This window comes from Pimephales promelas, chromosome 16 (genome assembly GCF_988280905.1).
Source record: "Pimephales promelas chromosome 16, fPimPro1.hap1.1, whole genome shotgun sequence".
Classification (NCBI taxonomy): domain Eukaryota; kingdom Metazoa; phylum Chordata; class Actinopteri; order Cypriniformes; family Leuciscidae; genus Pimephales; species Pimephales promelas.
The window spans coordinates 19,905,060-19,930,080 of NC_142784.1; the positions used below are offsets into that span (position 1 = coordinate 19,905,060).

A 25,021-nucleotide genomic window follows, 5' to 3' on the forward strand; every position below is an offset into this window, starting at 1 on the left:
GAGCGAGCTCAAAGACGTTGCACATCTTCCTATGTCCGACGGCACCAAATGATGTGAGTTTCGCTGCTACCTTCTTTTACTTCTTGTGTTCCTGGACCTTAATGGCGCTGGTCATCGTACAACGGTCGCCAACCCCTAGTACAACCTCCAGTCCGTGTGTGTCGGTGAGTTTCTTATCTATTTGACCAGTTTTTCTCTACTTATTAAATTATCTTATATCCATGTCCGAGCAGCAGCGACAGTTTTAGTGTTTACTGCGCATGCGTAGATCTATACTGAGCTTATCAGTTCATTAGTAGACATGCAACTAGCCGGTCATGCTTTGTTCTGTACAAGCGTTCGTAGTTTCTTGTTTCATTTTTGAATGTTATTTTAAAATAACTACAACTCTCCATTAAGGTTAGCCTGCTATTAGTGAGCAAATTGTATTTTTTATTACTGTAGTTTTGTGAGCTAGTTGCTAGCTGCTGCTGTTCTGTAGCATAGGATCTGTAGTACGTGTATAGTGACATCTGGACTTAATCTTTATTGTAGTACCCTGTCATTCTGTTGCATTAAATTTATATAATCAGATCAATACTTTAAATTGAGGTTTTGGAGGAAATGTCTTAGTTATAAGTTACCTCAAATATGGCGAAAGGACACACACACATTTTATACTGTGTTAAAACTGTGTCTAGGATGATAGGATACAGTAGGTGTCACAAATACTGGTTAGAATCTGTGCAAAGCTTTGCCCTGATACAGTAGTGCATTGACTTGGCCTATTTGTACTGTTGCAATTTGATAAAGTATCACAGCCCTGTGTGTTTACACAACTTCCCAGTTTCTCTGAATGTTTTCTCACAAATTCACAATTAGTATTACCACCAGTACACAATTTGTGGTTCAACAAGCATATCTCATAATGTTTGTCTGTGTTGCAGAGACTGACCATGGATCTTTTACTTTCTTTAATGTGTTTTAATGCTCATAACAAAATGCTAAAATAAAGTGTCAAAGAAAGAGATGGTAAAACTGTGGCTGTAATTATTTGTGTATATGCATTCACATTGTACACTGCAGAAATATTAAGCAAAGTATAGTTGTGCTATTCTGAACGTATATGCATATGTCTATAGCCACTATTTTGAGATCTGGACAACACAGTTTTTACTTGAGATGAATGCGTTTGTTGATGACAAGGGGGTGATGGTGCATGAAAAGTGGGTTAGTTCTATAAAGCTAAAAGCTCACGTCATGATTTGTCGTGTCTTGCGGTCCACAAGAAGTAATTTTCAGTGACATTAAGACTCTCACCATGAAATTCCAATATTTAAACCTTGAAATATGTACACCAATACATCCTTTTCATTTTCATTTGGATTTAGAATTAGTATTTATTTGATAGAATATGAATTTTTTTTTAACTGGTTACTACGCAGTATATGAATATTATATATATTTTTCTTCATATAGTACATATTTGAAACAATATAAGATGCAGCAATAAACACTTACAATATTAGTTTGCTTGTGCGACTTTCATGTTACTTGACCATATTTATTATAAGTTGCACATTCAATTCAGTGAGTGTCATTATCTGGTTATTATCTCATAAAATAAAAGCTTAAATATATATATATATATATATATATATATATATATATATATAATTAAAATGTCTTTTAAAAACTTTCAGCCTGATCAAATAATAAGTCACGATACCCCCCCCCCCCCATTACCATCATGTGATCCCATTGAGGCTTCCATGTGAGTCATCTTGTGAGATGCCTCAAGGTTTTCCAGACAAAGTCCTCAGTGAACCTATCCCAGCGAGCCATATTAGTACGCCATGCTTGACGCCAGTTGTGATTCATGCCTGCATGCAAACTTTACTTGCTGAGAGCTGGTATTGGTTAAGCAAATTAGCCACTTTCTCAAATGTATTGAAATAAATTGGAAGTGAAGAGTTACATTGTTGTACATTCTCATATTACTGAAGCAATATACCTTACAATATACTCACACAAACACCACCTTAGTTTATGGCCCTGCAGTGCAGCGTATGTCACACTGTTGTTTGCTGGAGAAGCATATTTTGGCATTTAGCATGGCTATTGTAGTCTGAATAGTTTACAGCACTGGGTTGTGACGTCCATATGCAGCATGGCTGCCTGATCCCCGAGAAAGTACTCTGGGATTGGGAATTTGGGATTACTGAAACAGGCAGCATGGATTAAACATAGCTTGTAGGCAGAGGAAGCCTGAAGCTTTGCAGTAATCACGTGTGTGTGTGTGTGTGTGTGTGTGTGTGTGTGTGTGTGTGTGTGTGTGTGTGTGTGTGTGTGTGTGTGTGTGTGTGTGTGTGTGTGTGTGAGAGAAGGTTTAGTTTTGAAAGATATCAATCACTGGAAGACAGGGATGTGCGAGCCGCTTGATAAGCAGGCTTGATGCGTCATTAGACAAAAGATTCTCTTTCTTAATGTGACTGCAGATGGAGAAGGGTTTTGAATAAACGTCCCCTTCTATTTTGCTTGGGATTGACGTGTCTGTGTGTTGAGTGCCTATCCTCATCTACACTACTGATTTAAAAAGTGTAATATATTTTATTATTATTTTGAATGAAATTAATACTCTTATTAAGGATGCATTAAATTGATCAAAAGTGACAGTTAAGCCATGTAAACTCTAAAAAATGCTGGGTTGTTTCAACCCAAATTTGGGTCAAATATGGAGAAACCCAAATGTTGGGTTAAAAATGCAATTTAAAAAAATTACAGTTGAAAGTGAAAGTTGAAGTTGGGTTAAAATTATAATTTACATTTTTAACACAAGGGTTTGTCCATATTTTACCCAAATTTGGGTTCAAACAACCCGGCATTGTTTAGAGTGTATCATGTTAATTTCGATTTCAAATAAATGCTGTTGTTTTGAATTTTCTATTAATCAAAGAATACTGGGAGAAAAAATGTATCATTGTTTCCACAAAAACATTAACCAGCACTGTTTTCAACCTTGATAATAATAAGAAATGTTACTTGAGCAGCAAATCATGACTAAAGACTGGAGTAATGATCCTGAAATTCAGCTTAATGTCACAGGAATAAATTACATTTTACATTCTGATCAAATAATCAAATGATGTTCAAATTGTGGTTGATATTGTTTTAGGAAATAACCTATACTACAAAATTATATGAATAATGTGCTGTTAATAACATAACATTTAATTAACCTCAAATATTTTGTTTGTCAACCTCTCAATAAATTCATATTTTGCACAGTGTACATACTGCATAGTGAAAAATAATACAAATATGGTAGTACATACTTTAGAATGTAGTTTTAAGGCCCTCTCACACCAAAAATGTTAATTATAAAGATTTTAAAATGTTAAAAAAGAAAACTTTTAATTTGTAATATTTCAGTATTCCTGTTTTTACTGAATTTTTGTTTAAATAAATGCAGCATTGGTGAGCATAAGAGACTTTTTTTCAAAAAAACATGAAAAAAGCTTACTGACCGAAAATATGAATTGAATATTAATGACTATTATTATTACATTTATTACAGTATTTTCTAGTAGTCATATCAGAACCGTGGTGTCTTTTCGTGCGGCAGTTCAGTTTGTTTTTGCTAAACTTGAAAATAATTATGAATTTTTATTATAGGAAAAAGTATACAAAATCTGTCAAAAAGTGGAGAAGCAGTATATTTTAACACTGGGGAATATAATTTGTGTGTAATTTCTGTAGTTTCCTGTCACTTGTTGGCTGATGCTAAAGTTTGATGGGAAAAACTAGCACTTTATCTGCCTATCGTTGCAGATAGAGGTACAGGTAGGAGTGCAATTACTGTAAGTTTTGGATTTCACGCTGGACCACTGTAATCTGCTTGAATGTACTCTAGGTCTGACTATTGTATCTCTCTTTTTCCTCATTCTCTTCCTATAGGAGGCAGGAAGTGCTGACGATGACCGACGCTCTCAGCCCAGAAGGTACGTCCACAGGCCTGCATTTAACTTCATCTGTTCACCCACCAGTGTGCTAAAATCCACATTTATCTCTTAGATATTCATAGCCACACTTGACCGAACAATCATTTTGTTTTTGAGGAAAACATTCACTTCATTTTCGATCCATCTTATGCAGTATCTCCACCAAGGGGGGGTATTCTGAACGATGCGTGACTTACAGAACATGAATAATATTCAAACCCAGCCAGAGTTTGAGTTTTTAATAATGGTTGGTTCATGTTCAGAATGGGTAACTCTATTGTTTGATCTGCCAAGTAGGACTAGTGAAAAAATTGAAGTCAATGTGGAAGCCCATCTTTGATTTCAGATAATGTAACAATAAATATCTGTGTCTAAGAAAGGAACTGAAAAATTGAAAATAGTTAATGATTATTTGAGTAACCAGGAAGATGGTGACCTGAATTTTGACTTCCTAATGTACGTGACTATGCAGTCCAGTACACTACAGTATTTGGCCAGTAAGATATTTGCATAATTATCAGTTTGCTGTATCTGAGGTCAGCACTATTTGTGTTTTTTAGAGTACACGCGTATGTAGTGACATCAGACTTGATTCTTTTGTATACGTCTCTTGTTTACAACATCTCCGTTGTGGTTTGTGGTAAATCAGACTTCACATGAGAACCTATTATAGTACATAGGCTTGCACGCAATTTGTTTTTTGCTAACATTAAAAAAAAAACGTCTACACATTCCCATTTCCCACCACTTGCGTTTTTTTATTTTGATTATTTAAATGTTTTAAATAAATTATATATTATAGAATCATTATTATTTTATATATATATATATATATATATATAATGATACTATAAGCTAATAAACTTGTAGTGGTCCGAGTTCTACACATTTTATTACATTTAACTCCACAAAATTATAGGACATTAAAGTACAAACTTGTGGAGAAAACTTCTGCATTACATGGTTGACAGCGTAGGGCTTTCATTAGAAGGTCTTGACAGGATTCAGACTCTAGTCTAATTTGAATCATAAGAATCCTGGTGCATGAGAACTATTCAAGCTTAGTTATGCAACGCTGTTTGGCTTCCCACCACCAGTTGGAATCGTCTGGGAAGGTCTTGCATGACATCAGACTTTTGTTTGTGTAGTATCCAAGACAAAAACTAGAACCCCCAGGTCAAGCTTAAAAGGGACCCCAAAACTTGGCACTTTCAATGCCGTGCCACACATGTCCTCAATTACACGGCTTGTTAGGTAATCCTATGATGTCATTTTCTTGCGTTATTCTCATATCTCTGAGCGCTGTGTGTTTTCTTTTGCCTTTTCCCACTGGCACCCCTGTGCAACAACCTGACCCTCGATGACAACATTTGGCCTGAATTAAGTATATCTCGCTGTGCATGATAATGTATGATTTCAAGGGACTGAGTAGGGAATCTCGGTACACTCTGGATTGGAGCACAAATATAAATGCTTTTTAATTTAGCTGTGTTGCTGCCATGTACACTACCTTTCAAATATTTGGGGTTAAAAAAGTCTCTTATGCTATAAGATCACATTTATTTGATCAAAATACATTAAAAACAATAATATTATGAAATATTATTCCAATTTAAAACAATTGTTTTGTATCTTAAAAGATATGTGATGGCAAAGCTGAATATTCATCAGCCATTACCTACTTAGTGTGACATGATCCTTCAGAAAGCAATACAATTGTGCTGCTACAGTACATGTCTTAACTGTAACTTTTGATCGATTTAATGCATTGTTGTGGAATAAAAGTATAATTTCTTTAAACAAAAACAACAACATGGACTTGTCGATGGTTATCACTTTTGAAACTAAAAAGAATCACAATCATTACAGCATGTGGTGTGTATCTCGGAGGAATTTTAAAATGGACTCCGTGCTTGTAAAACCCCATGTGGTCAGAGAAGGATGTGGTTGATGAATAAAAACATGGTTAAAACAAATCAAATGTATTAAAACACATAAGAACTACAACAAGTTCAAGTTGTAGCTGCTAAAGAGATTACAGAATGAATCTGTATGTCTGAATTGTATGTATTAGCAAGACTGTCATCATCAGCGTTTGCATTTATTGTTCTTTTTATGGGACTATTAAGTCAGTATGCAGTGCAGTTATTGTGTTATTTAGCTGGCCTGCAATAAATTTGCTTTGTGCACTGGCCTCATTCCAGCAACTCAAATTAGTCTTGGGGCTGGATAAGGGGGTGGTTAAGAGAGAAAGCAGAAGATACCGGCACCAGGAAACAGAATAGAAAAATAGATCCAGCATATAAGGAAAATTTCAGAGATATTAACTTGGAACTTGGAAATAAGCTCATTTTACAACTCAAAAGTTGAGTTTTACCATTTTCGAATCCATTCAGCCGATTTTCTGATATTAGAAAAAAAATGAGCCTATTTCCAAAAAAGGTGGAGTATCCCTTTAAGGTGTCACAGCAGTGTGGCCGAACAGGTTTTTCTGGACCACTTACAAATATATTTTTATGAGTATGTGTATATAAATTCGGTTGGCTGACCATTTGTCACAGGGCTGGGCAGAGCAAGTTTATTCATGCATGAGTTTCTCTTTTCACCTAGTTTATTTAAATATATTCAGGTGTAATCTTGTGTCAACCGGTGCTTCTGCTACACTATAACATGGTATATGTGGTGTAATTCATTGCAAATGAGTGCTTTCATAGTAGATAGCTTTGCTTATAATGGGAGTAATTCATTTATTCTTTGTTTATGTAACATATTTTATTTTGCCATTTTTGTTGGAGCGAAAGTGAGAGGGATCAGGATAGGACCAAAAGCAAAGATTCGAACTTTGGTTGCTTCTGGTTCCTCAAAAAACTCAAACTCATCAACTTTGCACCTTTTGAATTCAGTGTTTTGTCGCAGTTGTGCATTTATAGGCTTATATTTATTTACGGCGGCTTTGAACATATCTCACCGAGTGATATTTGAAATGTATTCATCTTTTGACTTTTTGAGATGTACATTTATAATAGGTGGTAGACAAAAGTCCTGGTGAGGTACACTACTATTCAACTACTATTGAACTTTTTGGAAATCATTTAACACTTTTATTCAATGCATTCAATTGATCAAGCTGTTTTTGCACTTGATAACAGACTTTTCATTTTATAATCAGATCTTTGTCTTTTACACACACACACACACACACACACACACACACACACACACACACACACACACACACACACACACACACACACATACATATATACACTATATTTCTATCATTTAATGTTATTAAAATTAAAATTTTTTTTTTTTTCATTTGTGAAGAATCTGAGAATCTGGGTTGAATTTCCAGCCACAACAACTATATAGTGACTTCCCTTTACCGTAATAAAATTACTCATGCCGCAATATAAGATTTTGGTCATACCGCCCACAGGATTTTCCATGTGGCTGACCCTTTTTTAATAGAGTGTAGTAAAGAATTGGTATCAGACACGTTCCCAGCTCCAAGTATAGGAAACAGCTGGCTCTTAAGAACACTGTGGTCATGGAATGGGGGTAATCAAGGGAGTGTTCATTATCTTGGAAGCACTAGTGACCTTTTCCAGGACATTGCATGCAAGACGGCAGCTGTTGCACAACACGGACTCAAAATTTTGTAAACACGACTTGACAACAGCAATATCTCAAATTACCAGCCAAGAGAGTCAAATGGGAAAAGTCTGAAATAAACACAAAGTAGCTTACTCAACCCTGACTGTGTTAACAGCCTGGAGATGTTTTTGATAAGGCTTCAGATGTTATACTGTCACAAGAACAAATGCATTGCAAAGCGGAATGAGATGTATTTTCACGCGAGGAGATGGGTGTGTTGATCCCAAAAATCTTAAGCACGTAGAACCTACGTCATGTATTCACGTGCAAGTTAGATTTAGATTTAAGTAGGTTTACTGTTTACATAAAATTCACTCAGACATGTAGAAGAGCGAGCTCTAAACCAGTAGCCTTAATGGGTTTAAGTGAACAATCGATTAGTATCTCAATATTGATTCCCAGCAGTCTGATTTTGTTCATTTGAAGTCTTTCTCTGCACTGACTGATGTTTATCTGTTAAAACCAGACATTTTGTCTGTTACTGTTCTCTGTCAAACTACCCAGGTTTCTCTTTCAAGCCGTAATGCAAATGTCTTGGTGACGTTAAGTCGTCTAAGGCTTTTATTGAGACATCTACCTTGAAATCGCAGTGGTGTGTTTAGTTTACACCTTACCCTGCTTTTAAGTCTCCAAAGATGAAAAATATCCATAAATCAAATAATATGATGGTATGTAAAACTTGTTGTGCATGAACTCACTCGGATATTTGGATGAGAGATTTATAGTGTTTGTCGTGTTGTGCCTTTTTAAACAAGATTGATTTTCCCATTGGTCTGGGTCAAGTCATCGCCTTTGACAAGAACACAGAAAAAATAGACTGAATCTTGTGACGGGCCAAATATGCGGTTTGCAAACAATAAACCTTCCCTTCTAGTGAATCGGAAAGTAAACGTTTATCAATTTTGAAATGTGATTTAATGATGTATTTGAAGTATTTAGTTCCTTACTGTCAGTAAATATTGGAGGCACGCCCAGTCATTCACTTGGATTTACATAACAGTGATGTTCTGTATGAACAATGTCTGTGGTCCTCTCACAAACTATCTTGTGACTTCAGAATCAAACCTAAAGTATTTTTTGAGATTCTTATGGTATGATTTTTGTTTCAAGGCCTGCTGTGCATGTACCTTTTCCACTTTCTATGACAAACAGCATTGTTGGGTTTTATGTGTTCACATAAATAAGACAAGCCATGGCCTAAATAAACTAGAGACTGAGTGTTTTCAACTGTGTGAAACCATATTGTCTCTCTACTCTCTGAGAAGTTTATCACTCAGACCTCAATTGACCAAGGCCTTTGATTACAACATTTCTCAAGACGGTCTTAAAAGAATGTTGGGTGAATCTCACGAACCTGTGAACTGAAACGTTCCTCTCTCTTATTTATTATTTACCTCAAATTCAAATGATGAAGGAGAGTTAGTTGGTTTTTTTTTTTACATTATTTTATAATGTTTTATTAAAGGTGCAATATGTATTTTTTTTTCGCCGCAAGAGGGCGCAGCTTTCAACAATAACAAAGGCGTAGGTTGATGACGCAGTGATGAGCTGAATGATGGGACTTGCTGACAAGCTGATGGATCTACAGTAATAATGTTTATGGATTTAACATTACAGTGGTATGAAGCAGGTCGCGATTGCTAAAGAGACAGATATCACACCGAGTCCCACGGATGTAAATGAATAAGGACATTGAATTTTACTGAACTACATGCAAGTGCTGGATTACTCGCACAGCTTAGTTTATTAGACTAATTAAACAAATTAGACTTCACTTGGTCTAACGTTACACTATCATACTAAACGGCATTTAAATGTGTGTGGAAAGTTATAATGTTACGTGTTCGTTTGTTTGTTATATGAAACTAGCAGTAGGCTCAACATTAGTATAACATACTGACGATATTCTAACATTTCATCATGTTGAGGTAACGTTAACATCCACGTCTGTCGCCATGTTTACGTCATTGCTATGGCAGTACGAGCAGAAACCGAGGATAGCGCGGATATTGCGTCTTTGACGGGCGACTTTTTTTTCGGGACGGCCACTTATTTAAAAATGGAATTTCTCTGAAATAAAAAATTATAAGGAGACAGGGGGGTTTGGGACCCTCGGAGCCCTCCCCTCGGATAGCAAGCCAAATATGCATAACCTTTACTCTATGTAATTGTGAACTTGTGAAATTACAATTAAACACATGCCACCACACTGTAATTAGGAAAAATCTATTATTTTAATCTATAATATAATTATAGTAATATCTGAAATCAAAAATAAATAAATAAAGGCTTTACAGATGTGTGGCCAAGTGTAAATGTGATGTGCCTTCCCCATCGGATAGCAATCCAGCCCACCAAGATTCATAAAGTAACCAAGTGTAAATTTCTAGAGATAGAAAGTAAGGTGAAATATTTTAATGGTTGGCACACATGGTAGCTTTTGCTGTTTTGGACTCTCCACTCAGACTATTGCTTTGGCAAGATGCCAGCATTGATTATGAAAACCTGATGGTGGATCTCATAACAAACCTAACTAAAGCTAAACTGAGCTCTTACGTCAAAACTTGAATTTAATTTGAATGAGGTTCTCACTCATTTTTGCATGTTGTTTGGGTTTGCCGGTTTACACTGACAGGTAACATGTTTCGACCACAGATTTTGCATATGTCCAAGATCCCAGACAGACCCAAATCAAAAATATATATATAAAAGCTTTATGCAAAAAAGAAATGTGTAAAATGAAATATGACCTTGAATTGTTGTCAGATTCATCCTTAAACACACTTGCAGTTTAAACCTGGCTTGCTAAATGTTTTGTTTTTGTTTTTTTCCCCCTGTACCTATGTTCTTTTTAAATCTCAGCTATTCATAGAGCCTCTTGACTGCTCATGGAAAACAACTGTCTGATGTGAAGGATGCACTGAAGTGCACTCCAGGCTCGTGATTTCGCAGCTGAGGTCGTATTCCGTGTCCTTGCGCGGGTGTCTGAAGTGTCGGCCGTCTGTGTAGTCCTGCATTGGACCCTTCCTGAAGCACATGTCAGCAGCTCCTCCTCTCTTCTGTTCAAGCATTAGTGCGCCGCACCGCAGTTCTTACACACGGGAGTTGTGTGAGTGAAGCGGCTTGCCGTCGTCGGCTCATGCCAAAGCAAATGCACATGTAGAGTTTGTTTTTGTATCTTTATACGTTCTCATTTGTAGTTTTGCGCTTGTTTAGGGACAGTGTTTACTGGGTTTAAACGAAACGATTAACTTCTGGGGACTTTTTTTATTTTATTTATTTATTTATTTTATCACCCATTACGTTATTATAAGGCCACGTTGGTGTCCTTTTAAGGCCTTATGGACGGATCATTTTAAAACTATTTTAGCAGACTGTTCAAAGCACCCGATTTATTTATTTTGAGCAGCTTTTTAGTACTTTGGTAGTATGATGGCTGTTGGGGGATCTATCTGAGGATATCCGGCTCTCTGGTCCTCCGTCATGACCCTGGAGAGTGTGGCGATCACGGAGAGCTCAAGCTCCTCTGCCCGGGGATTCTGCTCCTGCTGCGGGGCGAAAATAATGCCGTACTTCTCCGACAATGCGGTCGCTTCTCAAAACCAGATCAACCAGCTGTAAGTAAAGCTCAACTGCTATGTAGGTTACCACATTTATAAGCAATGTAAATCGCCATTGATTCCGCTCTTAAGTAACTTAGTTATACTATAGCAGTTATTTGTGCGAATGATTTTTTTAGTGTAACGTTAGTCTACTGACTCTGATAATCAAGATTATGACTTTCACACGAATGCAATTATTGTGACGGTAAATACACTGCGAAATACTTCTCGTCACATCAGTTAGCAGAAGTGGATGTTTCCTAATCCCAAGCCTTTGACGTAGTTGTGCGTTGTGAAAGATGACAGGAGAGTATTGTGATTCACTCAATGGATGAGTCGTAATAACTCTGCGTCAACTTTTTTATCATTGCCATATAAAGTCACAACACAAACTTATTTTAATTGTGTGTCTAGTACCAACGCACTATGTAATGGCATGTTTTGTATGTAGTAGGTAATACTGAGTTTTTTTATGTTTGTATAATTCATATGCAAAATATATACGTTACCGTTCAAAAGTTTGGTTTCGTCAACTCCGATATCATTGCAATTGAACTGTTTTAATATATTTTAAAATGTAATTTCTTCCGCTGATGCAAAGCTGATATTTCATAATCATTACTCCAGTCTTCAGTGTCACATGATCCTTCAGAAATCATTCTGCTCAAGAAACATTTATTAATATTAATGTTGTAAACTGTTGTGCTGCTTTATATTTTAGTGTAAACCAGAGGGTTTTTTTTTTCAGAATTCTTTGATGAATAGAAAGTTCAAAAGAAACATTTGTCACAATTATTTGGAAGAAAAACTTTACTGTCATAATTTCAGTGCCATCCTTGTTGGACAAAAATATTTATTTATTTTAAAAATGTGTATAATTTTTAATTACAGTGCATATTATGGAGCCCCTAAAGGGACATGAATGAAAAAATTATTTGATAATGCTTTTGCATTCTCTCACAAATGTTTTGCGTTCCCCTGAGAACCTTTGCGTTCACTCGCAAAGAACAAAAACATGAACTAAGAAACTTATACACAAAGCTCCAGATAGCTTTGCGATCTTTATTTGATGAAAATAGCAATTGTAAATGTCCTCCAAGTTGGTTTTGAGTTGTAATTGATGACAATGCGATTCAGGAAGTGGTTTGAGATGCGTACAAAAGATTTGACTTAAGTTCTGCAAAATGTTGCTGTCCAGCATCATCAAAAATGTGAACTTGGTTAAATTTGCATATTGTGGGGGTATTAAAGATAGGATTAATATCTGTTTACAGATGTGTGGCCAAGTGTAAATTTGATACCCAATTTGCAATCCAGTCCACCAAGATTCATAAAGTAACCAAGTGTAAATTTCTAGAGATAGAAAGTAAGGTGAAATATTTTAATGGTTGGCACACATGGTACCTTTTGGTGTTTTTGGACTCGTCTCCACTCAGTTAGACTTTTTATTACTTTGGCAAGATGCCAGCACTGATAATGAAAACCTGATGGTGGATCTCATAATAAACCTAACTAAAGTTAAACTGAGCTCTTACGTCAACTTGAATTTGATTTGAATGAGGTTCTCACTCATTTTTGCATGCTGTTTGGGTTTGCTGGTTTACACCGACAGGTAACATGTTTCGACCACAGATTTTGCATATGTCCAAGACCCCGGACTGCTTGAAACCTCAAAATAAGCAGCATGTTCTAAATCCTATTTGCTACACCCCACCAGACTGTGAAATCTTTTGAGTCAGGGCTAAACTCCAGTCGATTGGTTTCTTTCATGTTTCAGTGCAGAGCAGAGATGTATGGCTCTGTTTTTAGACTGAATAAGCAGTCATCTGACATTAATCAATATTGTTACAGCATCATTTGTTTGTTTTTTCTCCTTATGCAGAGGAATCAGAACTGATGTTATTTACTGTGTTAATAGGAAAGACTTGATCACTGGGGTAGTGTACTTTTATCTTGCAAACCAACAGTAGATATGGATCATTTCATTTTTAGTGAACCGTAATCCAATTTTTTAATCCGTCAGATAGAGCAGGTGATACCTGATGGGAATTTCCAGGATAATTTGTAAGCATATAAAAACCTCCATTACTCCTCATTCACTGACTAAGGAAACAGAGCTAAGAATAGGCCTGTGTTTGTCAGTGAGCTTTAATGATTAACCTGGCTGGGAAATTACAGGTGTGAGATACTAGAAGGAAGTTGAGCAGTGTGTTGACATTTGCAGTGAGAAACAGAATTATACTTACCTTTACTTCACACAGTCAGTGACGTAGAGAAGCACGTGTTTTCCAACTTCCAAGTCAAGTATGCACGTGATGCGCTTAAGGGTTGGTATCGTCATCGTTCTTTGGGAGCGAGAACTATACTCTGTCTGCTATCAGATTTTAAAAAAGCAGCTAGTTGTATACACTTCTGTTGTCGGAATCTAGTCATGTTTATGGGTATAAAATAGAAATGAAATATGAAAACAACACACAAAACTGGATTCAGACCAGTGTAATGTTACTGTAGTTTATACTATTTATATTTATTAATACTTTTCATTGTATTGAATTTTATTGGAATATGTTGTTTTAATTTTCATTTAAGTTTATTTGTTTCATCAGTTTATGTGCTTTTTATAATTTATTCATTTATTTATATCTTAACTTTATTTCAGTTTATCTTTAGAATTTTTAGCTTATTTGTTTCAGTTAGCTGCTGACGCAACATTGTAAGTTTTTTTTTTTCATTTAATGTTTTTATTTTATCTTTTTCAATTACCAAAACATTTTATAACCGGATTATAGGGTCATGAAAAATAATGAACAGGCTCATATTATTTAATTTGAGTTTCTAAGGTGTACAAATAAATAACACTTTCTAAGTAACTCCTTTCACCTTTTGTTAGGAAAAAAAATTGACTTAATTTCTACTAACCTAATCTTATTTTCTCTTTTTCGTGGAAAGTGCCCAGACGCTTGGGAAAAGCATATTCAGAATTTAAATATTTTGATATCAGATTATGTTTTAATTTGATCTGTTTCATAGTTAATATTCAGTATAGTAGTAGTCACGACTGGTCACACATGTGGACCAATTAGTAAGCAGGACTGTGAACTTGAATAGTTCCTCGCTGTCTCGTTTAATTTTTAAAACTAGGCCAGCCTGTACTGTCAAATTTTTGTTCCCGTGTCTGTCTGAGTTTTCCAAACCTGTCTGTATTAGTGGCAAGGGGGCTAATTCGAATCTCAGAAGGTGACAAAATTCCACTCCTTCTCTCACTCTGAATTTTTATCAGGCTTGAACTCATGAGGCCTTCAGCCCGGACCTATATTTATCCCTTCCCTAGTGGGAGAGTGACTAATATGGCCAGGGACAGGTGGGGGTCAGGCATCTTTCAGCTTGTTTCATGGCTCTCAACGGCCCCTTACATAGTGATGATTGTGTCTGTGCCCTAGCAACTACTGTCCAGCGCTTCATGCCAAAAGATGACCCTCCCACCCTCTCTCCCTAAGCTGTGTGTAGACGAGTGCAGGCAGGTCATCTATTTCCTCTGTCTGACCTATCTAGATTCTCTTCTTTTTTCTCTCGTGTGTATGCCCTTACATGTCTGACTTAGTGAAATGCCAGTGGGTGGAAATGGGATCACATGGCCCCGGTGCTCTCTCCACTCTCTGAGCACGGATACTTGTGCTGCAAAAAACTGCCCGGCCGGCACAGTATCCCGGGTCATATTCTTGACACATCACCGAAGTGGTGTCTGCACCCATGGTGCCTTTTTAGTACATCTTTTATACTCCATCTCAAACTATTTTAAATGCCATTTTGTATTTATGATGCATGAAGATTTAATGGTCACATTTTGAGAGATTCCATGAAATATTTTAACTTTTTAAATGTGGCACTCTGCAAGACTAAAAATTGTGAAAAAACAATAATATTGACTTTTAGATTCATATTTTAACTTAAAGTCTGTATTTAATATACCTATATGTTAGCTGCAGCTCATGTAAAATGATAATTTAACAATGGGTAGTTGGGTTGAATATGTGCAAACTGCAGGAGAGTCAATAATCTTATCAGACCTCGATGTTCTTTGCAGTCTGCATACTGTCTGCTGTCTTGCACAAAATTGCAAAGTTTTGTCCCAAGCGCTCTTCCAGCTGTCATGTTTGGTTACACGAGATGATATACAGTAGCTACCAACACTGTAAAAGTCCATCAGCATTCATTCACTCTGCTGTTTATTTTTAGGTGTGTAAAATTAGCCACGACCCTGTATCAGCCTGCAGCTCATATCCCCTCATATGCTGATAGATGTGCAAAGTGCAGAGCAAAAGAGACTGTTTGCACTATACTCTAATTTTCTGCCTATCTTTGTCACTTTCTTGCTTTTCTTTTCATATCAAAGCTTCCGTACTCTGTAAAACAGTTTTATCAGCTTAATAATAATAAAAAATTGATCATCACACCTTCCAAGGGTGAGTGTGCCTCGTACACTGATTATAAGTATTTCTTTCTGGCTATGAAACTGTATTTGGCATTTTTTGCAGATGTAAATTTCTTTTGCTCACCAAGCCTTATTTGATAAAAAATATATTTAAACAGTAGTATTGTGTGAGATTTTACAGATTAAAATAACTGTCTTTAAAACTGCGCCTGTCACAAAAACATGAAACCACATTGTTGTTTTGAGCAAATATTTCTGGTGGTTTTAAGATGAAATTTAGGAGAAAACACTTCAGGCATCCTAGATAAACTTCTGATTGTTAGGGTTTAGGCTAGTCAATTTTCTATAATTTTTGTTTAAATGTGTTTAGTTCTAGTTCCTAATAAACTCGGTTTGGATTTGGTGCTTAGCAATTGTTGTTAACTTTGGACCCTTGGGTCGGCTAAAAAAATAAAGACCATGAGATCGAACTGAGACTAGAGATTGGAGGAAACAGCTGGGTCAGAGGTGACTGGGATGTGGGAAATGAGCTCAGCTGAGTCTGATGGGTTTTTTTCTTTGTTTTTATTTGGGGAGTGACTGCCCCGGGCTTCTTGCATTCCCTCAATTCTGCAATCCTTCCTCCCTCAAAACCCTGAGACAGAGGGCTGGCGTTTCCGCAGAAATACCCAGATTCCTCAGAAGTTACTCCGAGGGTGCTTTTCAGAGCCAGACGTGGAAAGTTCAAAGCCTGTGGCATGTAATACAGGAACAGCGGTTTATGAGCGAGACCACTGGTCACTGTACAGTAAGTGTCGAGATGAAGGTGGTGCTTCGTAATGACTGCTGTCATGGGTCAAACGTCTCCCAGCTGTATAACTGAGCCGCTGCAGCTGCAAGCCCCTTCACATATTTTACAATACCACTTTGAGATATGAGATTGAGCCTCTTAATGTACTGATAGCGCAAGATGTGAATGCTGTTATACCAATTTGGTGTGTGCTTTTGCGTCACTGTGGCAGTACTTCCAGAAATCAAATGTCTGTGTCTGTGACGTTTAAAATGTATCCAGACTATTTTTAGTATATGTATAATTATATATTAAATAAAACGTTTTAAAAATATTTACAATATCTCTGCTTTGTCTCTCTGTCACTGTTCTTGTCATCAGCATCAGCGAGAACTTCCTGACCGTCAAAGGTGCTGCGCTCTTCCTCCCTCGAAATGGCTCCTCCTCTTCTTCAGCACCCCGCATCATTCAGCGGCGGAACAAACACACAGGTATGAAACCGCACAAAAGGATCTCTTGACGCAGTTTATTGTGCTATTCTCTCTGGCTGTCAGACGCTGTTAACACATGAACATGTTATGGAATTGGTTTACGTTGAACTCTTCCATGTGGCTGGCAATGCATAAAACTGACATTGAGATGAAGGATTTTGTCACTCAAGAATGTTTGTGTGCATGTATTGCATTCATGTTGATGGACATACTGCTTTGCTTGCAGATAGACAGCATTGATTTCATTATGAGACCCATTAGCTTACAGGAATGCATTATGAAGGGACCCTAGGGTCCGTCAGTCATTGTATAATATACAGTCTTTATTCATCTTTATTTGTCTTCAGTATTTAATTTAAAAAAAAAAGTTTTTATTTAGTTATATACAGTGGCCCAGGAAAGTACTTATGCTACACATAATAAATTGAATGAATTTTATTGCATTAGATAACAAAATATTAAATTAAGCTGTATTTATTTAAAGTAAAAAAAATTAGCACAGTTTCATATTAATTTTTTTGTAGATAATCGCAATTTCTGTTTCATGCCAACTCCAAGGGTTCAAAAAGTTTTTGTGTCCTCTCTATGCCACTTTTATCAACCATATTTGTTTTTAACTCTCCAACTGGTTTAATATTTTAATATTTTATTCATGATTTACAAACCCAAGCTTAATCACACAGTAGCTTGACAAGGAACGTGTCTTGTATGGGAGGAAATGAAATTGGCCTCTGGGTAATTTTCACTGAAGCATGCAAATGTCACAACACTATTATCTGAGAGGTTTATGGTTGTTATTGTTTCCTTCACAGGTGACCTTCAGCAGCATTTGCAGATCATGTTCACCCTGCTGCGCCCAGAGGACACCATCCGCCTGGTAACTACCACCATCCAGACCTAATTAATCAAACCCCATGCATAAGAATGCTGATCATCTCTGATTCTGTCTCCATCACAGGCTGTCCGATTAGAGAGCGCCTACACCCTGCGTACACGCTACATGGTGATTGTCTCCACCAATGGTAGACAGGACACAGAAGAAAATGTGGTGCTGGGAATGGACTTCAGCAATTCAGACCGGTCAGTATAATGCAGACACGCTGATAAGTTCATTTTGCATTTGTTAATGTTGAAGGTGGTGCTCAGAATATGTGATGATGCGTTTCCTGTAGCACTTGCACAGTTGGGCTGGTTTTACCTTTGTGGAGCGATACACTTATACACTTGGATGGAGACGGGTGAGGCATAACATGCATGCACAAACCAGTTCTGCATTTTTAAACAAAACTTTTACAGAGTATTCATACTAAAAGAAATGTTTTCCTCTCATTAGTGGCTTCAGCGTGTCCACCGTTAGCCGAGTCCATGTCTTCAAACCAGTCTCAGTGCAGGCCATGTGGTGAGTGTCTATAAAGACAGCTTTTTCGCACTTTCATACTTTTTTTTTATGTAAGGTTAATGTATTTTCTCTCTCGCACATATTCTTAGGTCAGCCTTGCAATCTCTGCATAAGGTTTGCGAGGTGGCCCGGTGTCATAACTACTACCCCGGCAGTCTCTTCCTGACCTGGGTCAGTTACTATCAGAGCCGTGTGTCCTCCGACCAGCACTGCATCAATGAGTGGAACGCCATGCAAGACGTGCAGTCCTACCGTGCAGACTCACCCGTGCTGTTCACCGATGTGTGAGTAATGTTTTTAACATTGATAATAGAAAATAGTCATTATAAATTTAAAACATCAGAAAATCTTAATGACCCCAAACCTTTGATCAACAGTGTATGGTTTTGTGGAAATAGGTGTCCTTATGAAACAAGGGTATTGTTATTGTACTTTCCATATTTAGAGCCAAGTTATTGTTGTTTACAAATAGGTGTGAATAGCGGGTTGTAAATCAGTCCTTGTTTTTTTGAGTCGCAAAGTTCAATCACATAGGGCAAGTTTGCATCAGAGTAAGACAAGGAGGCATGGCGTTCCCTGAATAGATTAATGTGTTATTGCCAAATCGATGAGATGACCCCTAACTTCTTCGATGCACAGCGGCCTGATGGTGTAATCCATGTTGTTGCTTAGACTGCAAGGGGGAATTTCCCCTCAGTTGGAGGCATACTCACGTGCATGTGTTTATAACATACACCAATTCAGGCTCAGGCTCTTGCTTTTTATAGCTCCACGCTGAGGTAGTGATTTACAGTCGGAAAAAAGGGCGAGATTGATAGGTAGCCTGGTGGATGGATGGAAACAGGTGGCTTGAGAAGGGGAGTGAAAATTGTCTATCAAGTAGACACTGTGACCCTAAAAGAGGGCACTGAGGTTACGCCATATAGATTTGTGTTTTCCTCGAGAGTTGAGAGGTCTTTAGTGAAGAGGATCTGTTCTTTTTAGACATCCTGTGAAATGGTGCCCATTGAATGCTTTTGAGTTAGGTTAACTGAGAGAGCTAAGGTATTGTCTTTGTCTCCATAGCTTAAAGGAGAACTCTGGTGCAAAATGAACCCTCATTATAGTACTGTGTTAGTGTGGGGCTATTTTGAGTCTAAACTAGCGATTTCTTTTTACTTATTAAATGCCCCCATTACTAGCGTTATACGCTAAACCATTTTTAGAGATAAAACTCTTAACATTTGATTATCATCAAAACAAATCTCAGAGAACGGTTGACTTGGTAGGTACCAATGTTTTGGTAGACCAAAGGTTAATTTTGCGCCGTAGTTCTCCTTTAAGATTTAGTATGGTCACTTTGCATGAATATACATAGGAACATAATGGGATTATAATTCCACACACTGTCACTTTCTTTTTTTCAAGTTTGCATAAAGGTCAATCAAGCTGGCATGTGTAAACATGTTTAACTTTCCTGCATAGGGGCTTTTCAACCCTCGGAGTGCCCTTGTGAACACAGCCACCATCTGAGGGTGTTGACCTACATTGCATAGCAAGTGTTTTTAAGGTTACTGATAATGATTAAGATCACAGTGCAGTCTCCTGGTAGCCAATCAGTGCCTTGTTTTGGTATCAGTGTAGAGACATTTGTCCCATGGTGAACCCAACACCAGAGGCCTAGGTATGATGCACATTTACCATTAATATTTGCACATACTGGATCTGAGCTGGGATTTTATTTCAAATTGTTTGTTTAATTCAAACAAAGGCTTTGTTCTAAAGTTTCTGTTTTTTGTAGCTATACTCGAACAATACCACACAGAAATACAAAGAATCATACGAGGTGAGGCACGCCTCACGTTGAGACAGAACTGGATGATTTATGATTCTTGGTTTCATACATACAGGCCAACTGAGAGAGAACGCACCGAGAGACTGATTAAGACCCGTTTGAGAGAGATCATGATGCAGAAGGACCTGGAAAACGTTACTTCAAAAGAGGTACAAACATCCACTGTGCATATAGTATGCAATCTTAAAGTCTTCTTGGTTTGATGCCTTCCGTAAATCCCACCAAAATCTGAATGTCTTAAATAAAACCACCAGTTCTTGAGGTTTATGTAAAAACATGGTAACAAAAAACTTTTTTCTTCAGATTCGGACGGAGCTAGAGATGCAGATGGTTTGCAACCTGCGTGAGTTCAAGGAGTTCATCGATAATGAGATGATCGTCATCCTGGGCCAGATGGACAGCCCCACCGAGATCTTCGACCATGTCTATCTGGTTGGTCTCCTACCCACTTGTCTATACCTCTCAATAAAAAGGACTAATCTCCTACGGACATTAGGGGAAGGAGTGTTCAATCTTGCTTGTGAAGGACCACTGTCCTGCTGAGTTTAGCTATAACCTCAATTAATCACCCGAACCAGCTAATCAAGGTCTTCATGCCTACGTCCAAACTTACATGCAGGCGGGTTGGAGCTAATCTCTGCAGGACGTTGGCCATCCAGGAGCAGGTTTGGACACCCCTGCTTCAGGAGCATCAACCGTAACGTTTAATTTCTCTTTATGTTTCCAGGGTTCAGAGTGGAATGCCTCTAACCTTGAGGAGCTTCAGAACAGTGGGTAAGTGACACTGTTATTCCAGGCCACTGTTTTTAAACGAATACATCCGCTCGGCTGGATGCATTCATTGTTAATTTTACCACCCCACTTCCTCAGAGTTCGCTACATCCTGAATGTGACGCGCGAGATTGATAATTTCTTCCCCGGGCTTTTCGAGTATCACAACATCCGAGTGTATGACGAGGAGGCCACAAACCTCTTGGAGTATTGGAATGACACCTACAAGTTTATTTCCAAGGCCAAGTAAGTAGCAAATCTGGCTTCTGAAGTTCTGGTTCTCCGATGGTGTTTCACCAAAGTTTTGCGATCCAGGAAAGCTGGGGTGAAGTGTCTGGTACACTGTAAGATGGGAGTGAGTCGTTCTGCCTCCACCGTGATCGCATACGCTATGAAGGAGTATGGCTGGGACCTGGAAAGAGCCTTCGACCATGTGAAGGAACGGCGCTCCGTCACCAAACCAAACCCATCCTTCATGAAGCAGCTGGAAGAGTACCAGGGTATCCTGCTAGCCAGGTATAGCTTGAAGTCAAATGCTTATTCATATTTCCTTTAATCCAACACGACCTTACCTTTTAAATAAAGAGCCAAAGAATAGTTCTACTGACACACATTGACCTTAGGATTAAATGTAATACTTTTGCTCTTGTAAAAAAAAAGTTTCCATTTGAGTAAATGCTTTTGTATTTTGACTCAATGGCATCGAGTTTCGTCACCATTGTGATCTATTATGCTGGTCTCTCCACATTCCTTTTGTTGTGCAGCTTTTGCTGTCATACTTGCTTTCGTGTTTGGATTCCCATTCACACACCCAGAGCTAATTATATTTTTAAGATATCGGTCACCACCCTCAGTGATTCACCTGACATTTAATGTTTCCACCATATTGATGAAAGGCGCTCATCTGACACTCATGTCTTTCTTGCTTTCTCATTCCTCCAGCAAACAGAGGCATAACAAGCTGTGGCGTTCCCACTCAGATAGTGATCTGTCAGAGGGTCACGAGCCGCTGTGCAAGGCACCTCGCTCGCTGGACCACCCGGACCCATATAACAACAACAGTCTTCCTTCCATCCAGCAGATGCTTGGCATTGCTGTGCACGAGACCCTTACCAATCCACAGCCTGTTACAGGCAACACCCATATCAAATCGGGTGAGCTGCCACATGAGGACCCCTTCCTCCCGCCTCTACCCAGACAACGAGCAGCTACAGTGGTGCCTGAGCAGAATATGGCGAAGAACTCTCGTAAGAACCTTGCGGTGAGCGAGCCAGTTGCTCGTCGCCACCCTCCTCCCTCTCTACACGTTCTCGCTCCTCCTCTTTCCCCAGAGGAGAGAGAGGGCAATACAACTCCAGACCTCGGCGCCCAGTCGTCTCACCAAGTGCCTGAGCCAAAAACAGATACTGTTGAGTTGTCCCCTGACACTCCTGATCAAAATGACTCTTATCAAGTGTCACAAAGCTTAGAACTTTGTCTGGAAAGGGCTGTCAGTAAAGATGAAGGGAATCTGCCTTCTCCAAGCACGCCCGAGGCTGACAGCCCCTCAGCAGCCCCTTTGATTCCCAAACTGGACTCTAGTGATGATAACAACAACCCCAACGCTGCAGATCTGGTAGCAGCAGACTCTGTGCATGCTGGCGCATCCCGCCTTAGCACAGATAGCATTGACTTCTTTAGTGCCAGAGAGAAGTTCCTCTGTCTTTCCCAGGACAAGCATCCTCGCTCATTTTCTGAAATGGCTGCTCTGCAGCCACCTCAATCCAGATGCACCCCTCCCTTGGATGATCCCAGTGAGGAAACGGATGAGGTAAGAGTTTGCGCTCACTTCAAAGATCAATGCACTTCCTGATATGTCATTCTGAAAGATAAATGATAAAACTTGAATGGGATGACTCATTTATTGATCTAAAAGTAAAGACACAGGAAGTATATAGAAGTCATAGAAGTACAACACTGCCTCTTGCTGGTGTAAACTGAAAATTGTACATTATGCTGTAGCTTCAGAAGATTATGAATATGAAAGGAAGAACTTTTTTTGTGATGATTTTTAGAGGTTGATGGCTACAGTTCCCATTCTGGGAAAAAAAAAAACAATTGCAATTTTGTGAGCCATGGAAGAGTTAGTTGAGGGTGCTTCAATAACATGAATTGAATGTAAAGAACATTTATGTTAATGTGGTAAGCTCTCTTGATTGAAAGTATTTTCTCTTTTCTCAGTGCCATGCCCACTCAGAGACCAATAGTAATGCAGTACCCCAACCCCTTCACCATGACAACAATGTGTGTGTGCGTCATATAGTTACTGAACTGGAATCCATATCACACACCTGCGGTCCACCACTGGCACGCAACTCACCTCAAACAGCAACACTGGAGGAGGTGGATGGGCAAATTTCTTCAGCTCCTCACTCACCCTCCGACAGGACCTCAGGATCTGTGCGTCGGGCCACTGAGCAGTTGGAGCTTATGCTACGACAGGGTCAAGAGGTTCCTCGCTCTCCTCTTCCTTCCCCATGTTTGGACTGCTCTGAACTGCAATCTTTCTCCAGTAAGCCAGAGGGCGCTGTGGCCCCGAGCTGCACTGAGACCCAAAAGACTGCAGACGGAAAAGGAGGCGACACCAAAGTGCTTGATGATGAGGACTCTGGTATAATCCCTGATCCTTCCTTCTCACTGTATCTTGAGGGGAGTGTTTCAGTGGAGGCTGACCAGATCACTTTGAACCCCACTCTTGAGCCCAGCTCTGGCTCTTCCTCTGTGTTGTGGCTAGAAGGCGTGACCGAGCTTGAGACGGATGTAGACGACCTGTTGAGGCCCCAATTCCGGCTAGCACGCAGCAGTGAGGACTTGCAGAAGATCCAGGAGACTCTCCGAGAGCTCCAGGCATTCTTGTATGAGGCTGGAGGACTGGGGGCCTGCAATGCACAAGTTGAGGAGAACCAGCCGCTCAAGGGCCAGTGGAACTCATTAGATGGGGAGCAACGCTTGGAGCCCAAAGCACCTGCGATGTGGCAGAGAGCCATGGAAATCGAGGCCCGCATCAGACAGGCCGGTCTTACCCCTCCCTCGCTCATGAAACGCTCTGCCTCACTTGCTAAACTTGACCGGCTAGAGCTGTCTACTAACGACTTGAGCGACTGGGACATCCATCCGGCTAACACAGGGTTTCATCAACCCACTTCTTCCTCTTTATCCACCTTTCACTCCTTGCCACTGACCCACAGCCATGACGACGCCCATAAGAAGCAGCGTGTTCTACCTCAGAGCCCTCCCAACCCTGATTCCACTGTCCATTTGATAGAGGCGGACAGGACTGAAGGCTCCGCCCACCTCTCACCCTCATGTTTGCAGATAATGCAAGAGGGTGAAGCCAGTCCCCCTGAACACTCCCCTGTCCAGCCCACCAATTCCGTGTCCACACGACAACATGTAAAGACTTATCCCATTCGCCGTTTCCGCAAAGCGTCAGACAAGAAAAAGACGGTCACTGTTTTGTACAACACCATGTGACCATTACTGAACTTTCACGTGCTGCTTTTATCAGCGTGAAGGGCTATCTCAGACTGCAACCAATTTTCAAGTTTCATTCGGTCTAAGCTAAATTTGTACGCTAAAGATGTATGCTACTGTAGGTGCGAATGAGAGCGTGAGTGTGTTTCAGTTTTGTGTTCAGAATCTTTCAGGTTGCAACTCAAACAAGAGGGTTGTTTCTTAAAATATGCACTTTACTCTCTTGTTTTCTTTTTTACGTTTTTCTTTTATTTTTATTTTTAGATAGCATTTTTATTTGAGTATTTTTGCACTGGCTTGTTCGGTAGAGTTGACTGTATGTCTGACAGCATGTGGAGTCATGATTCTGTTTGAAATTAAGGTAAACTTGATCAACTTTTTTATCCTGTGCTTTAGCTGTGACTCATAAAATAAAACTGCACTATTTTAATTATTTTTGTCAAGTCATTCATTCTGTAGACAGTTTAATAAGAGTTTTTTAGGATTGGCATATTACAAACCGCATTTGTAATTTTAGAGGTGGTGATGATTATTATTGATAGTATTGATAGTAGTTTGTTTTATTGTTTATCA

General features: G+C 38.8%; 1 protein-coding gene across 2 annotated transcripts; it reads left to right on the forward strand.

Annotated features, from left to right (window-relative positions):
• On the forward strand, positions 1-24,878 carry ssh2a (slingshot protein phosphatase 2a). 2 transcript variants are annotated; one of them, XM_039662562.2, is made up of 15 exons: positions 1-164; positions 3,937-3,980; positions 16,822-16,931; positions 17,744-17,808; positions 17,890-18,011; positions 18,104-18,169; positions 18,265-18,330; positions 18,420-18,614; positions 20,220-20,313; positions 20,468-20,596; positions 20,892-20,938; positions 21,035-21,181; positions 21,251-21,451; positions 21,878-22,745; positions 23,156-24,878. In XM_039662562.2, exons 1-15 carry the CDS (start codon positions 102-104, stop codon positions 24,446-24,448), a joined length of 3,510 nt encoding a protein of 1,169 aa, XP_039518496.2. In that variant the 5' UTR covers positions 1-101; the 3' UTR covers positions 24,449-24,878. The 2 variants fall into 2 exon arrangements, with proteins under 2 accessions (XP_039518496.2, XP_039518495.2); XM_039662561.2 differs by lacking the exons at positions 1-164; positions 3,937-3,980 and adding an exon at positions 10,701-11,254.
• The last annotated feature ends 143 nt before the right edge of the window (positions 24,879-25,021 follow it).